Source organism: Ustilaginoidea virens, chromosome 5 (assembly GCF_000687475.1).
Source record: "Ustilaginoidea virens chromosome 5, complete sequence".
NCBI lineage: Eukaryota > Fungi > Ascomycota > Sordariomycetes > Hypocreales > Clavicipitaceae > Ustilaginoidea > Ustilaginoidea virens.
The window spans coordinates 4,890,128-4,908,159 of NC_057320.1; the positions used below are offsets into that span (position 1 = coordinate 4,890,128).

Below are 18,032 nucleotides of genomic sequence, written 5' to 3' on the forward strand. Positions count from 1 at the left end.
CAAAGTTGGCAGGTTGGTGCTATGTCTGGTGTGCCTGCGGTTCGTTCTTCTCTCGCCTTTTTGCTGCGGGGGGGAGTTTGCGTTGCGTTGCGTTGCGTTGTGTTGCGTTGCGTGGTGAAGTGAGAAGCCAAGTGCCAGACGTGCGCTGTGGAGGCGAGGCTGGCGGGGGTGGGGGGCACTTGGCCGGCGATCCGAAGACGCTAAGCCTTTTTTTGTTCTTTCCTTTTTTTTCTTTCTTTTTTTATGCCTTTTATGCATTTTTTTATGCATTTTTATGCCTTTTTTTTGGGGGGGGGAGGGGGGCGAAGAGGAAGGCGGGGGCAGGCCCGGTCGGCTGGCTGGGACTGAACTGAACTCAGCAACGTGCGCATGATGCCAAGACGAGCCCGGGTCATGCATGGCAAAAAGAAGGCATGTTGCTCGCTTGGTTTTTGCCAGGCTGACGAGATTGAAAGCGTCCGCCTTGTGCCGATAACCGCGTCCAGGTTGCGAGCATTCGCCCCCCCCCCCCCCGCAGCCTGAGCCTGGCACGTCGAGCCGACCAATCGCTCGGCCACGAGGCCATGCAGCAAACAACAACTCAACCTGCGGCACACAATTCGACAAGATGCCGCCTGCATCTAGCAGCTGAATCGAGCCCCAGGTATGGTTCAGCCCGGCGGAGCACGACCACCCCCTCTCTGTCCCAGGCTGCACGGGAGAGCATACGTCACGACCGCACGGAGCCTCGAAGCCGCAAAGCCCGTCGGTGCGAGATTCCAAACACCCCGCAGCCAGGATTGGCGCAGGGACGGCCTGGACAGAGAGAGACACCCGGGGACAAGGCGCCACAAGGGAAGCCCGGCTGCGGAAAGGGGAAAACAACAAGTGTCGGTGGAGGGCGGGTGCGCCGCTGTTGATGACCAGCTGTGGGCGAAGGAGGACGGTGTTGATGGACAAACGAAAGCCTGCGGGAGTGCCGCCGTTCACCCAGCGCCAGTTGGTTGGTTGCTTCGTCTGGGGGCATCTGCCGGGCTCGCCTGACGGTGCCGAACAGCCAAGGCGGACACGGGCAGAGGTGGCTTGTTACTTTGTGTGCGACATGTTTTCCCGAGGAGACATTCCGGAAACTGCAATGTCCGACGGCCGTCACGAGATGCTGGATGCTGGACGCTGGATGCTGGACGCCGGATGCTCCCCAGTGCGGAAACGCAGAGCGACCAGGCCAAACTACGCCGAGATGCGTCATATTCCTCCTCCGCCCCCCACGTCGCAAAACATCAAACCATCGCGCCTTGTCTCGGGACGCCCTGCTTGCCTGCCAGTTTTCAGACCCCGAAAAAAAGGGAGAGAGCTGGCTGACATGCGGATTACGCCGCGTGGCAGTAAGCGGCCAGCAGCTGGTTGCCGATTGGCCCAGCTCGGAACCCAAGGGCTGATGTGATGGCTGATGTGATGATGGCTGTGCGATGGCTGATGTGATGGCTGATGCCAAAACCGCAAACAAAGTACGGATATACCAGGCCAGCCAAGCCAGCAGTGGGTCGGGCGATTTCGCGAAAAGAATCGAAGAATCGGGTACGTCGCGGTGATGGCTTTTGGATTCCCGCCTTCTCAACCGTTTCGGACGCGACACTCCGTGCTGACCGTATGCTCCGAAAAGCAGGCCGCCGCCACGGGCTCCATCCAGCTCGAACACGCGACAGCACACCCGAAAAGACAGCCAGGAAAAAAAAAAAAAAAAGGTATATAAGGGACTGGGGGTCCCAGGACCCAAAACGTTCGGGCATGCAAATAATCCCGCCGCCCGATCCCCGTCCGCGCAGCCTCCACACCCATCCCTCTCGCCAAATGGATCCCGACGCCGCGCCCGACTTCCAGGGCAACCAGTTCTCGCCGGGCACCGCGTCCTACCGCCGCGCCAACGACCTGTACGCGAGCTCGACGTACGGCGCCGAGCGCGACCTGAACCCCGGGCGGATCCTCCAGCCCACCGGCATCGAGGACATCCAGAGCGCCGTGCGCCACGCCCGCCGCGCCGGCAGGCCCATCGCCGTCCGGACCGGCGGCCACCAGTACAGCGGGGCCTCGTCGACCGGCCCCCACGGCATCCAGCTGGACCTGAAGCCGACGTTTCGCCGCCCCCGGCTGGACCTCCGCCTCCTCCGCGACCCGGGCGGCAGCGGCAAGGTGTACCTCCGGTCGAGCGTCAGCTGGACCCTGGCCGAGGTCTACGACTTCCTCCTCGACAACGGCGTCTTCATGCCCACGGGCCAGTGCACCACCGTCTGCCTCGGCGGCCACGTCCAGACGGGCGGCCACGGCATGCTGGCCCGGTCGTTTGGCCTGCTGGGCGACTACGTGCGCGAGCTCGACATTGTCGACCACGAGGGCCGCGTCGCCACGGTGACGAGGGAGCGCGACCCGGACCTGTTCTTCGGCCTGCTCGGCGGCAGCCCCGGCAGCATGGGCGTCGTGACGCACCTCACCGTCGAGGTGCAGGACGACCTGAAGCACCAGGGCTCCCGGGGCCTGTGGATGGCCTTCCGCTACCGGCGGGACACGCTCGAGGCCCTGCTCGACATCCTGGTCGCCAAGGCCGAGGACCCGGGCTTCCCGCGCAACTACGACCTGACCGTCAACGTCGTCAGCCGCCAGGCCAACCTGCTGGACCTGTTCCCCGGCTCCGAGGACGAGCTCAAGGCCCGGCTGCCCGACAGCATCCACGACGGCAAGGACAACATCGCCGACCTGCTCAAGTTCAAGTACGCCCTCGTCGTCGTCTACGCCCAGTACGTCCGGCTCGACGGCGGCGGCGGCGGCGTCCCCTTCTCGCCCGGCGACCTCTTCGACCCCATCAGGCGGGTCCCGCACGACCTCGCCTTCGGCAAGGAGTCGCCCGACGGCGCGCCCATGTCCCGCGTCGCCGCCATGTGGCTGTTCCGCAGCCCCCGCGAGTTCCCCTACCCGTACGTCAAGCGCACCAACACCACGCGCTCGACGGCGCTCTCCCGCGCCGGCTGGGCGTCCTGGTTCGCCGGCCGCGTCGACGAGGTCGTCGCCCGCAGGGGCAACGGGCTCTGGGTCTCGTCCCAGCTGCAGCTGACGGGCGGCGCGGACTCCATGTTCCGCCGGAACGCGGGCAACGGCACCGCCTACAGCTGGAGAGACTCCACCGTCGCCGGCACCTGGGACGTCTTCTACCGCGCCGACGCCGCCGACGCGGCCAGGGCGTGGCAGGACGAGAACGACAGGGGCGCCCTGGCGCGCTTCAGCAGCCAGGACCGCCGGCTCCTGTGGGGCTCGTACGGCGACTGGGACATGAGCGCCGTCTGGCCGCGCTACTACGATGCCGCGACGTACGAGAAGCTGCGCGAGGTCAGGAAGAAGGCCGATCCCGAGGGCGTCTTTACCGCCAACCCGTTTTGCGTGCCGCCCGCGTAAGGGCTGGACACAGCACAACGGCCAACGAGACTTTCATTATTGCAAGGGAGAGGGGGGGGGGCAGCAGTCATGGAAAGATGGGAGGTGAGTGGCCCCGCTGCAAAAGGCGACGACGTAACGCTCGAAGGGAAGTGGGCGGCGGTGCAGGCAGCGTCTTGCAGTCGCGCATGTAACGATTCCCTCTGTCTAGCCGTCGGTCGCAAGCAACGTCATGTCGGGAGCTCCTGGTCCGGGTGACCTTTTTTTTAGCCGAGCGACACACCAGGGTGCGTTGCAGCGCGGGAATCACAACACGACCGACAGCTGTGGGTGTCTCGCTTGCCGACGCTCTTTCATGCAACGTGGCGCTACGGCCTGACTTGGCTCTGGGCTGGCGCTCTCTGCAAAATGGACTTTTTTCTTTTCCTTTCCTTCCTTTTTTTTTTGTTTTCTTTTTTGGCGGGGCGCACGTATCGCGAACTTCGGGACGAAAACGGAGACGTCTTTTTTTCGCCTCGGGACGTACATATGTACATAAATACTTGGCTTGAATCGATTCTCCGCGCTCTTCCTCAAAGTCTCTGCAAAGATGGCACAAGGTACCAATGGAGCCCAAAACTCACACGCCCAACGGTTCCTACGCCCTCAAAAGACTGCGCTATAATGACAGCCCCCTCGCGCCTTTGGTCCATCTGTACAGCGACAACGCGCGCCGCCGTGCCCGGTGCTCCTCCAAGTTGGTCGTGCCGGATCCCCGCACGCTGTACAACGTGGACCGGACCACTTTGCGAAAGTTTTTCTGCGACACGACGTTGCGGTTAGCAGTCGTCAGGTACACACCAGGGGGGGAGGGGGGGGGGCCAAGTCGAGGGAGCATGGGGAAGCCAGCCCCGCATCAGACGAACCTGAAACTCCGTGTTGAGCGTCACCACGCATACTTCGTGGGCTCTGATGATGTTCTCGCACGCCTGCTCGACAGACTCGTTGGGACCAAGCTGCGGCATCCTATCCGCAAAGAGGAGAAGGACAAAACTGCCTTGCAGCAGGTATATCCCAAACAGGTACGACATAAAGGTGAGTTCCGGGTCGATGGCCAGTATCGTCGACACCGACTGGGATGCTGAAATGGCGTGTGCTGCGCATTCGGTGAATCGCTTCGACGTGATCCAGTCGTCCCCGCCGTCCAGCATGGAGATGGCGTCCCATTTGCCGTGCAGCAACACGTGGAGCACGTGCAAGATGTGGGTGCTGTACGCCTTGACGAGGCGTACTTTGGACTGGTCCGCCTCGGACGAGGCCGACGTTGCGTGGCCAGTGCCGGTGCCGGTGCCGGTGCCGGTGACGAAACCGGGGGTTGGGATGCCGCTCAGGATGTCGCGTCCCCCTTGGCCTTGGACTTGAAACGCGTGGGGACCAGACGTCGGGAAGGAGCCGCCGTCTCGACCCAGGGCGTCTAGGCTTAGCTCGTAGCCCGCGAGGAGTTCCTGCACCACGGACACCGAGTAGCTGTCCTCTTGGAGCCCCATGCGAGGATGCCGTCGGCGATGGTGAATCTCGATAATATCCCCGAGAATGGCCATGAGAGGCAGGAAGTATTCGAGGTACCCGGTTCCGCCTGCTATTACCGGCGGGCCCATGACCCTTGCGGGAAGATCCTTGGGCGGTATGTCGTCGAGATTCTCCCAAACGGCCTCTGGTAACGGGGCTGCCCAGAAACGTTTAAAAAGAAGAAACCTTGAATGACTACGACTTGCTTGGGTGAATACGTACCATAAACCTCACAGTACGAGTCTGGCATTGACAAGATGGTGTTGAACGACAAGCTCAAGTGCCGATCGAGGCTGTACAGCAGCCAGAACACGCGCCTGCGTTCTTCTCGACGCTCAAACTCGATATAGGTCGCGTCGGAGCGATCTCTGTGACACGAACATAAAGGATTGGCACAGGGCGAAACGGATGCCTGGCACCGCTCATCCTCGCGATTCAATTGCAGGGCCAAGGTCAGTCTAAGCGCTTTGGACCACCACTTGTGGCAATCAGACTTGAAGTCACCGCCGGAAACAGCAATAGACAAGAGAACAAACGTGAGGACATCATCTACGCCACCGGCAGGCTCGTTTGCTGCCGTGGTAGCGGGTACCGAGGCAGAATTCCTCCATCCGGGAATCGGCACCTCAGTTTCTGCCCGCAGTCCGCCTAACAAGCCGTCAGGTTCATCACCGTGCAAGTGTCGGAGAGGGGGGGGGGGGGGGGGGGTAAAAGAAGAAGGAGGGAAAGAAGAAGGAGGGAAAGGAAAAAAAAAGCGAGTAAATGAAAATGACTAACCGTGGATCCTTCTCCAGCGATCAGGGTCTCTTTCCGAGGTCAAGGACGTGGCTAGGTCATACAAGTCGTTGACGACCTTGGCGCGAGTTCCGGGTATATGAAGAAGCATTACGTCTGCCGTTTGCGCGACACACCAAAGTATCGTAGCCAGGAGGGCGGGCGTAGTGTACCTCGGTGTGGTCGGATGCAAAATCGACTTTTTGCGGAATATTCGTGTCAGGATATACGGTGATGCTCCGCGAAACAGCGAGCTGCCGGGATCGGTGAGAAATATGTCGAGCAATTCGCAGGCTACCGAAGCGGGAAGGATGTTACGGATATACGGCAGAACAGGGTCGAGAAACTTGTAGCAGCAATCCTCGGTCGGCGCTTTCTGGAGCAAATCCGGGGATGGTCCATCGGCAACAAGAGTGGCAGTGCTTCGAGAGTCGCGAGGCAGTTCATTGCTGCTGGCGGATCTCATCGAGCCCCTATGATGACGCGGGCCGCCATGTTCGAGCTGTCCATTACCACCTGCCGGGGATGGATAGCCAACACTGTCGTCGGAGATGAGGGCGTCCGAATCGGCGGCCAATTGACCGTCCAGAAAGGCAACGGATGACGACGCGGCCCAAGGGCGAAAGGAACGGGAACGAGTGTGTCTGTGCAAGCCTGATTGTATGAGGGAAGGAACAGACATGGAACCTGACAATCTACGTCGTTTCTCGGCGGGCGCGCTGCCCTCTGGGAACAGAGCAGTCGTTGTTGCATCATTGAGTTGGCTCACGTTTAGAGGAGGACCATGAGTAAGACTGCCTCGCATATATATCGGTGGCAGCGATCTGTCGTCAACAAGAGACCTCGACGAAGGCGAGGCTGGCGCGGGAGAGGATTCTGATATGAATGCGTCATCCCGAGCGCCGCTGTTTGTTCGTGACAGGGAAGGTTGAGGCTCATGATGGTATTTGGCCGAAGAAGACGCAGGCAATCTTCCCCTCTTTTTGACTTCTCTGTTGTACTGACATATGTAGCCGTAATCTTGAGAGGGAGAAGAAGGACAACAAAATCCATCAAGTTAGTAAACGATAGGTCCCATGGGGACAATGGCAGCCCCGAAGTAGCGGATAAAGGTGGAAAAGCACAAACAAAAATAAAATAAAATAAAATAAAATAAAATAAAAATACAAAAAAAAACCATTGAAGCGACGAGAGATGGGCTTATGATGGAGGGAACAAGGGTAAATAAAAAAAAAAAAAAATCTTGTCCCCGTTTGAAAAAGGCCAAGCTGCAGGATGCCAAGATTGGATCAACCACGTCGAATTGCATGCATACATGGTCAGAGTGGAATCGAGTGGCCAACTAAGCCGAGCAAGTTTGCATCCTTCCTTACCTTGACAACGGCGGCAGGGACTATGCAAGCGTCCATTGGTCCAACGTCAGCGTTGATTTCTGGAGCAAGGAGATGAAAATCGGTACTCCGTAGTGGTCGACGACTCACCATTTACCATCACATCGGGTTCTGGAGGTGCTGCACTTGTCGCACGCTCTCCTGGTGCGCTTCCTCGGCCTCGCGTGTTCCTGGATTGGGTTATCATCGGGCGATAGGCCGGCGTCATCCCCAAAGCCCAGCCTGTCGTCGTCCGGACTGTGGCTGCCTGCCAGCGACATGGCGAGAAGGCTCTTGACTGGGCTGGCGCAACGCGCCGTCGGCTTTCCCGACAACGTTGTCCTGCGGAGTTGTGACGAGGAGAGAAAAATATGGGGAAGCGGGCCAGGCCACGAGGACCGTGGCCGATGGCAGGGGAGGAGGAGTTGGCAGTAGCCAAGCGATTCTGAGGGACCGTCTCCGTTCAGCCGCGAAGCAATCAATTCCAGGGTGAGACGACGGGGTGAGAGTCCGCGAGACTTGGGAGGGCCAGTTTTGGAGACCCGACGGGTCGTGGGAGCTTCTTAAAAGAAACCAATGTATGTCTCGTCTCGTCTCGTCTCGTCGTTGGTTTCAGCCGTGCTTGGCTCAATCAAGACTAAGGCCAGCTGGCGAGCGGTTGGCGAGCCCAGCCATTTCGCCTAGTGCTGCCACTATTACTGTCACTGGTTGTAGTTTGGAGCGGGCGAGGAATCGAAGTGGGCCAGCTGGCGCCTTTGAAGAAAGTTGCAAGTGACAGCTGCCGAGGCCGTTCACGTTCAATCAATCCATGATTGCCCATCATTGATTGATATGTAAGGGGTCTGGGTCTGGTAACACCATGGCATGGATTTAGGGGTACAACAATGAGACGAAGATGAGCAACATGACTACTATTCTTCATCATCTATCCATCTACTCGGTACTCCGAAGAACGAAAACCCGGCCCACGATGGCCCTGGGGCCGGGGGGCAAGGGGGCCGGGGAGGGGTAGGGAAGGAGGGCGTCGTTGGCCTGATATGTGAGGCTGCAACCGACAAAACAGCCCCGGTTAGCAGCGCACAGCACAGACAGCATCGCCGCCCAACCCTCTGTAGTAGCTGCACCATCGGCCGCTTCGACCTCGCCGTCGCTTGATCCGAGCAATATGTATTGGCGTTTATATACATACGTACCACGGCGGAGGCGCCGAAGCAAGCCCGTCCGTGCGCTGTAGCCGCTGACCTACAGACCAGGCACCAGACTTACCCAGGTAGGTACATGTGCCAGGCCTCGCCAGCAGACCGTGAGCTTACCTTGACAGATGCCACCACCAGATTGAGGGCCATCGCTGCTGCTCACCAAGCCGAAAGACACGGCCCGTCCACGGACCCGACCGAGACGGCCCCCGTTGCCGACGCCGCGCAGGCCGTCGTTGAAACCTGCGCGCTCAATCAATCTCGGCTGCGACGACGCGGTCGTCCAGCGGCGCCGAAAGCCCGGCATCAAACGAAACCGAAACCTCCAGTCAGCCTCAATCCACGGGCAAAGCATCCCCCCCCCCCCCCCCCTTCCCACCAAACGACGGGGAGCTTTCGACGCAAGCTCTCCCGGCGCGGGGCCCTCACATCCACGCCCCGTCGACAGAGTACACGCTCCCGCTGACAAACGAGCTCTCGGGCCCCAGCAGAAACGCAATCACGTTGGCCGTCTCGTCCGCGGTGCCCTGCCTCCGGAACGCCGTCGGGTCGTCAAACGGCGCGTCCTTGGGCCGCTGCCGGCAGTCCCAGTTCTTCTGCATGAGCGGCGTGTAGATGGACCCGGGGGCCACGGCGTTGACGCGCACCTCGCGGTCGCCGTTTTCCAGCGCCGCCGCCTTGGTCAGGCCCACCACGCCGTGCTTGCTGGCGTCGTAGGCGGCGTGCTTGGCGAAGCCTGCTCCCCCCCCACCCGGCGCGGAATCCCCGTCAGAGTTTCATTCACCCCGGTTCCCCCTTGTGTGCGCAGGAGTATATTCGGCCCCTCCCCGCCCCCTCCCCCGCTTGCAGCCGCAGCAGGGGGGGGGGGGGGGGGGGAAGGGAAGGGGGGAAGAAGGGGGGCTTACCTTTGAGCCCGTGCACCGACGACACGTTGACAATGGAGCCCCCGTCGGCAATGTGCCGCAGCTGCGCGCGCAGGCAGTACATGGTGCCGGTGAGGTTGACGGCGATGATGCGGTCCCACTCGTCGTCGTCGAGGTCCGCGACGGCGGCGATGCCGTGGCCCTTGCCGATGACGCCGGCGACGTTGGCCGCGCCGTCCAGCCGGCCGTGCTGGGCGACAATGGACGCGATCCACGCGTCCACCTGGCGCCGCTGCGAGACGTCCACGTGCGTCACCGTGACGGGGGGCGCGTCGTCCGGGCCTCCGAGGCGCGCCCGCGCGGCTTCCATGGCGGCAGGGTCGACGTCGGCGATGCACACCGTCGCCCCTTTCCGCAGCAGGTTCTGCGCCGTGGCGAGGCCGATGCCGCTGGCGCCGCCGGTGACGGCGTACACCTTGCCCTTCAGGGTGAGGGGGGGCGCTGCGATCGTCTGCTTCATGGTAGGCGCGGAGGGTATGTGGACGGACAAAGAAGGCCAAGGCAGTTTGGGTATCTCTGCTCGGGTGCGGGCGCGGGTGCGGATGGGCGAAAGGTGATGTTGGAGGACTCTGCCCGCTGTGACCTAAGCCCGCTTCACCTCGGCCCTGTGCTCCAAGGACGGGCTCTCAATCCCAGCCTCCGGCTATATATAGTAGGACCACGTCGATGGACGACACCAACAAGTCCGAGTCTGCAAAAACTCCGCGGGCTTTAAGCCCAGGGGGAAGACGCTGCGGACCATTGCGGACTGCGGGCTGCGGGTTGTTTGCGTGGCGCGGGGTGCGCTCAAAAGTACCCGACGGCAGATTAGCGAGCGTCGGGCTGCCCCCCCTTGTCCGTGTGTAACGAATTAATTAATTTACCCGTAGGTTAGTTTACCAACCCGGCAGCTTTGTGACGTCGAAGCGCACCATGGACCGACCCCTGATGCAATTTCAAACTTTCCCGTTCGCGACATCTACCTGCAGTTTTGTCTGATAGGCTGACGCAGTAACAACAAACGCGACATCTACCTGCAGTTTTGCCTACTAGACCGATGCAAGATGCAATAACAACCAAACGCCCAGCTAGCCTGGCCGTCCCCCGCCGTCCAGGCCATGGACGGAGAACATGACGTGCGCCCCAGTCCCCCCTTCCCTTGCGGCACGTGCGGCAGCAACAGGCTTGCCTGCTGCAGCTGCTGCGAACCCAACGCAGACGGAGGCCGTTGCAACGGCCCGACTCAAGGCTTCCTCGCATCAAGCGCGCCCGCGGATGTCGCACCAGCGCCGGACGACAACCGTCGAGGCAGGAAATCGTCGCCAGCTCGCAAACAAGGGACTGCCGTTCTCCTTCTACCGACTTGGTGGCCTTTTGGTCTACACCACCCGGCGGGATCTGGCCTGCTTTCTGCTCCGGGGGAAATAAAGAAAAAAGAAGAAGAAAAAAAACCTCGCGGGTTTTGATCAGCTGGCGCTCTCGCCCCCGACCCCCGTCCGCTTCACGCCTTGCCGCGGCCTTTCCTAAACTTTTGCTCCGCCCTCCACCCATCCTCAAACAAGGTCGGCTTGTGGTGCAAGTCGTGCGGTCGGATTCCTAGCCGCCGCACCACGTTGAACGAGCCGGTGCCAATCGTCATTGTCTGTCCCAGGATGATGGACTCGGAAACCCCTTCCAGCTGGTCCGTCTTCATGCCGGCCACGGCGTCGAACAGGTGATCCGCCGTCTTCTCAAACGACGCCAGGTGCAAAACGCTGTCCCTCGTCTTGGACAGGCCAAACCGCGTGATTCCCAGCACCTCCCCCTTGTACGTCATCACGTCGGCCAGTAGCTGCATGTGCCGCGGGTCGATGCCCATGTAGCCCATGACCTCGGCGATTTCGTCCGCAATCGTCGTTCTCGCCGCCTCGATCCCCAGCACCTGGCCGCACTCCATGACGCTGTTCGTCCGGGTTCTCGTGCCAACCACGCCTTCTGTCGTCATGCACGCCCGGAGGCCCTGGCCTTCCACCAAGACCCTGTGGGTGTTCTCCTCGGTGGTTTCAATCAGGGCTCGAGTCGCTTCCGGATAGCCCGAGATGGACACGGACGGGAGTTGTCGGCGCAGGAAGTTGGCCCTGATCAGCATGTCGACCGATTCGTCGGCTGTTGATTTGCTTCTGGCGCTTTGCTTGCCAGGTCCGTCGGCGGATTCCCTGATGCGAATGATGATCCTCGCCCTGTCCACGCTGAGGTCTTCGGCCGGTATCTTTAGTTTCTTTTGGTTGCAAATCGCCTGCGCAATGTCAAACATGCCGATGCCCAGGTGCAGAGACGCAAGCACGTCGTGGTCAACTTGCAGCATGATATGCCCGCCGTCAGAGTTCCATTCCAGCTCGGCGTACTGCAGGATATCAGATAGATACGTCTTCTCAATCCTGGCCTTGACGACCTTTGCCGCCTCGATCTGCTGGTCGTTCAAAAGGGGACAGGTTATGACCGGCGTGCTGATGTTCTTGGAGGCGTTGATAATCTCGTTGATACGGGGCACACCCTGTGTGATGCTCATGCCGGCCACACCGGCAAAGTGAAAGGTTTTCAGCGTCATCTGGGTGCCTGGCTCGCCGATGGACTGGGCGCCGACGGCGCCCACGGGATGGCCGGGCTCGACGTGGGCCTTTTTGAACTTTTGCAGGCACAGCCTGATAAAGAGCCGGACAGTGGAAGCCGCCACTTTGGCCGTCCGGTTGATGTGGTCCAGGGCAGCTGCTTTGCGGATCGAGTCATTATTGCCATCTTCAAAGCCTGCCAATGCCTGCACTTTTCTCAGCTTCGAAGACAAGCCGTCGATGTAGCTTTCGATGGCTCGGAGAAACATGCGTCCACCTTCGTGCTCGTCAATGGCGTAGTCGCTGCCATCTTCATAGTCGAGGGGTTCGTTCCGCAAAAGGCCCTTGCGGGAAAATCGCTTGCGCTCCATCTCCAGCATGGAGCTGCAAAGGGCTTGGATTTCTTGTGGCGTCAGCGACGATTCCTCGTTGCTCAAGGTGAGGCTTTCAGCATGGGTCCAGGTCCGCTGAAAGTGAACCGGCGTGCCAGGACCTTCCATGTCTGCAGGGTCAAGCTTGTCGGCTCCAAACTGAAACTGCACAACAGTGCCTCCGGATGTGCGAACGGTGTCATCGTACTGGGTGGAAAGGTCCTCCAAAGATTTCATCAGTCTTCGTGACATGTACCCAGTCTCTGCGGTCTTGACAGCGGTGTCGACGAGACCCTCACGGCCCGAGATGGCGTGAAACAAAAACTCGGTCGGAAGGAGCCCTGAGTAGAAGCTATTTTTGACAAAGCCCTTCGAGTCGGGCTGGCGGGCGTTCTTGTGAAAATGCGGCAGTGTTCGATCCTGGAAGCCGTCAGGTACTCTTTGCCCGCTGATGATCTGCTGCCCGACGAGAGCGACCATCTGAGCGACGTTGATGTCGGATCCCTTTGACCCCGACTTGGCCATGATCAACGGGGCGTTGTTGCGACTGAGCGTGTCGATGCAGTGCTGACCAGCCTGTTGTCTGACCTTGCTAAGCACACCAGAGATGGAGTTCTCCAGAGTCTCTTCCATGTTGCAGCCCGGAGCCTTTTCCAGCTTTCCCGACTTGAACGTGGTGATGATGTCATCGCATTGCTTGTATGCCCTGGAGACGAGGCTCTCCTTCTCCTGGTTTAGCCGGTCGGTTGGGAAGACATCGCCGACGCCAATGGAAAACCCTTGGCTGGTGAGATATCGAGCGCACAGCTTCGCTAGGCGGTTCATCGCGGCAACAGTCTCATTCGGGCCGTAGTCGCGGAGCATGACGTAGAAAATCGAGTCCTTCTTTCCCGCTCCCACGGTCGACTTGTCCATTTGCCCGCACATAATCTCGGAGTTGCGAATCACGAGCCATCCGTCGTTGGGGTCCAGATCGGGGCACTGCCCTGGACGGTTTGTGAAGCCTTTGCATTTGGCATCAACGTTGATCATGACTGGCGACTGCTTGTTTGGCCGCATCAGCACGTTAAACACTTGCTTGCCCGTCCATAGCGCTCTTGGCGCAAGAACCGCTGGTGGCGGGACGTCGAGATGCGTATGGCCCTGCAGCATGTGCATGCAGATGGATGTGAACGTCTTGCGATCAAAGAAACGGTCCTTGCTGCTGAGCAAGAAGGCAGCGGTGATGAAGTCCTGGGTCGCTGCAATGATGGGCTCGCCGCTCTTGGGAGTAATCAAGTTGTGCCGGACACCCATTAGAGTCATTGCCTCGGCGCGCGCCTCTTCCGTTTGGGGAACATGCAAATTCATCTCGTCCCCGTCAAAATCGGCATTGTATGGGTTGCACACGCATTCGTTGAGTCGGAACGTCCTCCACGGCCGAACCTTGACAAAGTGGCTCATGATGCTCAGCTTGTGAAGCGATGGTTGTCGATTGAACAAGACAATGTCGCCATCCTCGAGATGGCGCTCAACAACGTCGCCAATGGTGAGCTCGCGGGCGACCATTTCCGCGTCGGCAAACTTGAGAGATATTTTGTAGCCTCCGTCGCCCGATTTTATGACGCACTGAGCCCCCGGCCAGACGCTTGGGCCGTTCCTGATGCACGTCCGCAGTTTTTCCATGTTTTGCCGCTGAACCTTTTCTGGATAGGTCATGTTTTTCGCAACCAGTTGAGGGACTGCCACTTCATCGATGCTAAGGTTTGGATCGGGGGAGATGACTGTTCGGCCGGAGAAGTCGACTCGTTTTCCCGAGAGATTTCCTCGGAAACGCCCTTGTTTGCCCTTGAGGCGCTGGCAAAGTCCTCGAATGGTTTTCCCAAACCCGGCCTGCTGGAGGCCTGGCACGTCGCTATTGACATACATGGCTACTTGCGTCTGTAGATATTCCCACTGTTCCATGATGGTCTGAATCGAAGAGCCCTTTTGCAATGCAGAGCGAATCATACCACTAACCCACACGATGTCAGCAAGTTTAGTAGTTAGATCGTCCTCATTGCTCGCATTTTCCTGCGCGACAGAAGGTCGTATGCAGACAGGCGGAGCCGGGAGGTATTGCCAGATAAACATCTCGGGCCGACCCTCTGTGGGGTTTAAGCCAAGCAGTTCGCAGTCTACCGGGCCGATGGACTTGAATAGGTTAAAGACTCGAAGAGGGTTCAGGTCCTCCATGGCCTTGCGTAGATGCTTGTCCAGGTCGGGCGTTTGACGGCGAGCTTCAGCAAAAGACTCATCAAACTTGATCTTGCTTTCCGGTGGTACTTTTTTAGCGGCGGTAGACCGGTTGTAGGAAGAGAATTTATCATGGACAAGTTTGAGCACGCCGACTTTGCGGATTTGGCCATTGACAGAGCCACAGTAAAGACACTGCTTAGCCTTGCGGCATTGTTCGTTTATCCTCTTGCAAATTTGGTTTCTGCGCAGGTTATCGAGATGAGGGCGCCGTAGGTCTTTCAAGAAGGCTTGTCGATCAGACTCGTCTAGTAAAACGCGACCGCAGCTCTGGCAAGAATCGTTAGAAACAACGTCTCGGCGGGGATGCGGGTGTTTGGGTTGGGTTGGGGGGGGGGGATGCACTTGCTTTGCAGATGTTCTGTAGAATAGTGATGACGAATCGCAAATAACCAATATGAAATATCGGCAGCGGAAGCCTGACGTAGCCAAAATGCCCGATGCAGTTTTGGAGCGACTCGTGGCAGGTGATGCATTTGGCGAATTTGCTCGACGTGCCCTGCAGAAAGACTGGCGTGAGCGACAGAGCCCTGAGTGGCGACGAAGCCAAGGGGCGGCAGCCTACTTACCAATCGAGGGTCGAGGGGGCCGTTGCGATACGGCGCGCGGTTGTTCTCGATGTCGTACAGCAGCCTGTCGGAGACTTCGACGACGGCTTGGTTTGCGATGTTCTGATTAGACCTTTGGGCGGCGATGGCCGATACGTTAGCAAAGAGCGGCGCGCATGTGTCGGCGGATGCGTCGGCGGATCATTCTCACTGAATGCCAAACTTGATGCCGTTGAAGCGCTTGGGCAGCTGATCAACAAGCTGCTGCTTGGGCAGCGCGTCCACCGAATGCGCCATGGTGACAACCGGTGGACGAAGCTGACGGAGGGAAGGTGGCGGAGATGAGCTCGGCGGCGGCCAACGTATGCGTCAGGTATCGTGCGCTTCCATTGAGCAGAGAGCGAAATGGAGAGGCCCAGACCTTGCGCATGGCAGATCCGGAATCGCCGGCTAGATGGGCAAAAGGACAAGGGCTCCTCGGGGGGTCAGCGATTCTGCCTTGGCTTTCGGTGATTGTTGGTCCTGGTTGATGGTTGCCTCAAATTTTTATGTGGGATAAAGCAGCAGTCAAGATGTTGCTTGCTATTGGGGCGGCGCATTTTTCCATGGCGGGCGGTAGATAGTCGTGCATCCACTTTTATTCCCCCACCTCTATTTATTCGGAATATTCAGAATAGTAAAAATATATAGAGTAGTTAGTATACACGGAATATTAAAAATATAGAAAAATAATAGAGTATAAGCATTTAAAGAGGTGTCCTATTTTATATCCGCCATTGTCTGTTACATTATTCCACTACCTAGGTACCTATGTAATGCGCGTGGAAATACAGCACTTCGGGCACTTGTTTTGCTGTGGTCCAGGGACCACTTGGCCGCGGTACGTACCGTTCTCGAGCTTCGCGAGCAAATATGTATGTATTGATCCCAACTTGGCTGGCAATTGATCCTTCTCTGCAGAATCCTGCCATCCGCGTCTTCAAATTGCTCGCTCCCATCTGGTGACCCCAACGTCTCCAAGTCAGAGACCAGTCGCATAGCCAGAAGCGCCGGCACGATGAGTTCGCGGCACAGTGCGCTCTGCAGCTTCGCAATTTATTTGCTCTCCCTCTCCAACGCACTCGCCATGTCCCCCAGCGTGTCGAACCTCCAATCATAAATCTCCTCGTCCCTATTCCCCATCACGGCCCCCGGCCTAACAATCCAGCTAGACTTGATGCCCATCTTCCTCGCCGGACAATGGTCATGAAACTGGCTCTGCGCCGTCTGGATAACGTCCTCCTTGTCCAGCCCGAACCTCTCCTTCAGCTCCCTCAGCATGTGCTCGAAATTGCGCACGTCGGGCTTGTAGCTCCCGACGTCCTGCGCGGTAATGATGGCATCAAAGGGCACGCCCTGCAGGGGCCCGGCGTTGGTCTTGGCGAAGGATTCGCGATCCACGTTGGACAGGATGACGAGCTTGTAGTGTTTGGCTAGACGGCGCAGGGCGGGGACAGAGTCCGGGAACGCAGGCCACTGGCCGACCGAGGCGCCGAACGCGGCGCTCTCTTGGGCGCTTGGTGCCTCGAGGCCCAGTTTTGCCGCGATCCGGGCATGTATGGTTGCCAGGAGCTTGTCGTAGGGGAGATCTGGCGTCCGCGCCTGTTGGGAGGACTCGCATTCCGCGTAGACGGCGAGCAGCTTTTCGCGGGGAAAAGAGGCATTGTTGGCCGAGAGGAGAGGCTCTAGCGCGGCGATGACGCCGGTTTCCCAGTCTATGAGGGTTCCATAGCAGTCGAATGAGAGGGCTTTGTAGTCTGATAGTTTGGACATGGCTTGTGGAATGATGCTGAAGCTTGGGTTTTCGAGACGGGCCACTGCAATTGTTGCTCTCCTGGCCATACTTATAGGTTCAACTAGAGGGCCAAACGACGCTTACGTATGAGCCCCGCCGCCTTGCCACGTGGCAACAAGTCGACGCAGGTTCCGGCTCCGCTTCCGGTTCCGGTTCTGGTTCCGGCACGCCGGTGACTCTTAAAACCGACCGGTTAACAGGGCTCCACACAATACAGTGGGTTATCCCATGTCCGCCATCTTTCGCGTATTTTGGCCCTCGCATTGCGATAGGGCGCCTTAACTGTACTCCGTAAAGGCTGTCCAATTGCTGCATCGCGGATCCGGCCCTTGCTTGCGGCTCTCTGAGTGGCTGCATTGGCCTGTGATTCCACATACGCTGCAGTCATCACAAGTGTACGCCGGATAAGATAATAGTAAAACGAAGATTGTGAATATGATACATCTACCCAAGATAGGCGGGAAAGGAACTGGTCTGATGACGGATCTGTTATCTGTCTGGGCGCTGGGAAGATAGTACCTTTGAGCTACGGGAAAGTTTAGGAGTCAGAAGAAGGCTTAGACAGCGGGATATTAATTTCAGCCATTCGAATCTGATTCTTAGCAAGCTGTACCGCCAGTTTAATATATAGGCTGTGTTAAATATTTTTTTTTTTTTTTGAAGTATAATGCTTATTAGTAAACTAAAGAATTAGACATGCCGCTTGTATAATAATAAGCTAGGCTATCTTATGGCCGGCTAAAGGGAAATCCTAGGAAAAGATCTGATAGGCTGTACATAGGTCGCTGTTGAATCTTGTGTGTTTTCGGTTCTTAACCTTGGAGCGCAACTCGAACCTGGTATAGGCTCGGATCGGCCAGGTCCTGTACAAGGAACTGGAGAAGCTGGCTTCGAAATATCACCCCTCATCATGAACCTGCGCGGCACGGGTTAAGGGTGAGCCAACCGACGGCAAGTTTGCGGTGCCGAGGTTTTCTTCTTGTTGGCCAACGCTTGGGCAGAGCCTACATCGCGCTCGACACTCAAGATGTCGGCGGGCTGGTCACAGCCATGACACAGCGCGGCGCGAGAATTGGCACACGCGGCTCGCAAACGGCGCGATGTTGGCCTATGCCGATGATTGTCGATGATGATGATGATGATGATGATGATGATTCCAAGTCTCATCTACCGAGTACCACCTGGAGCCCTCGACCAGTCCCCACTTTTCTCCATGTTTCTCGTC

The 18,032-nt window shown here is 58.5% G+C and overlaps 6 protein-coding genes across 6 annotated transcripts; 2 read left to right on the forward strand and 4 right to left on the reverse strand.

The window, feature by feature from the left end:
- Nucleotides 1-1,081: 1,081 nt before the first annotated feature.
- Nucleotides 1,082-1,423, forward strand: UV8b_07050 (uncharacterized protein; the record flags this gene model as incomplete). Its single annotated transcript, XM_043144547.1, has 1 exon — nucleotides 1,082-1,423. The coding sequence occupies one exon, from the start codon at nucleotides 1,082-1,084 to the stop codon at nucleotides 1,421-1,423; it is 342 nt and encodes a 113-aa protein (XP_043000482.1).
- Nucleotides 1,424-1,830: 407 nt separating this feature from the next.
- Nucleotides 1,831-3,423, forward strand: UV8b_07051 (uncharacterized protein; the record flags this gene model as incomplete). Its single annotated transcript, XM_043144548.1, has 1 exon — nucleotides 1,831-3,423. The coding sequence occupies one exon, from the start codon at nucleotides 1,831-1,833 to the stop codon at nucleotides 3,421-3,423; it is 1,593 nt and encodes a 530-aa protein (XP_043000483.1).
- A 637-nt stretch (nucleotides 3,424-4,060) lies between these two features.
- On the reverse strand, nucleotides 4,061-7,375 carry UV8b_07052 (uncharacterized protein; the record flags this gene model as incomplete). Its single annotated transcript, XM_043144549.1, has 6 exons — nucleotides 4,061-4,201; nucleotides 4,308-5,107; nucleotides 5,173-5,598; nucleotides 5,728-6,744; nucleotides 7,098-7,117; nucleotides 7,206-7,375. The coding sequence occupies 6 exons, from the start codon at nucleotides 7,373-7,375 to the stop codon at nucleotides 4,061-4,063; spliced, it is 2,574 nt and encodes an 857-aa protein (XP_043000484.1).
- A 1,340-nt stretch (nucleotides 7,376-8,715) lies between these two features.
- Nucleotides 8,716-9,673, reverse strand: UV8b_07053 (uncharacterized protein; the record flags this gene model as incomplete). The annotated part of the gene is made up of 2 exons (XM_043144550.1): nucleotides 8,716-9,026; nucleotides 9,196-9,673. 2 exons carry the CDS (start codon nucleotides 9,671-9,673, stop codon nucleotides 8,716-8,718), a joined length of 789 nt encoding a protein of 262 aa, XP_043000485.1.
- Nucleotides 9,674-10,693: 1,020 nt separating this feature from the next.
- On the reverse strand, nucleotides 10,694-15,270 carry UV8b_07054 (uncharacterized protein; the record flags this gene model as incomplete). Its single annotated transcript, XM_043144551.1, has 4 exons — nucleotides 10,694-14,695; nucleotides 14,775-14,924; nucleotides 14,995-15,106; nucleotides 15,185-15,270. 4 exons carry the CDS (start codon nucleotides 15,268-15,270, stop codon nucleotides 10,694-10,696), a joined length of 4,350 nt encoding a protein of 1,449 aa, XP_043000486.1.
- Nucleotides 15,271-16,068: 798 nt separating this feature from the next.
- UV8b_07055 (uncharacterized protein) lies at nucleotides 16,069-16,785 on the reverse strand (the record flags this gene model as incomplete). Its single annotated transcript, XM_043144552.1, has 1 exon — nucleotides 16,069-16,785. The coding sequence occupies one exon, from the start codon at nucleotides 16,783-16,785 to the stop codon at nucleotides 16,069-16,071; it is 717 nt and encodes a 238-aa protein (XP_043000487.1).
- Between the last annotated feature and the right edge of the window lie 1,247 nt (nucleotides 16,786-18,032).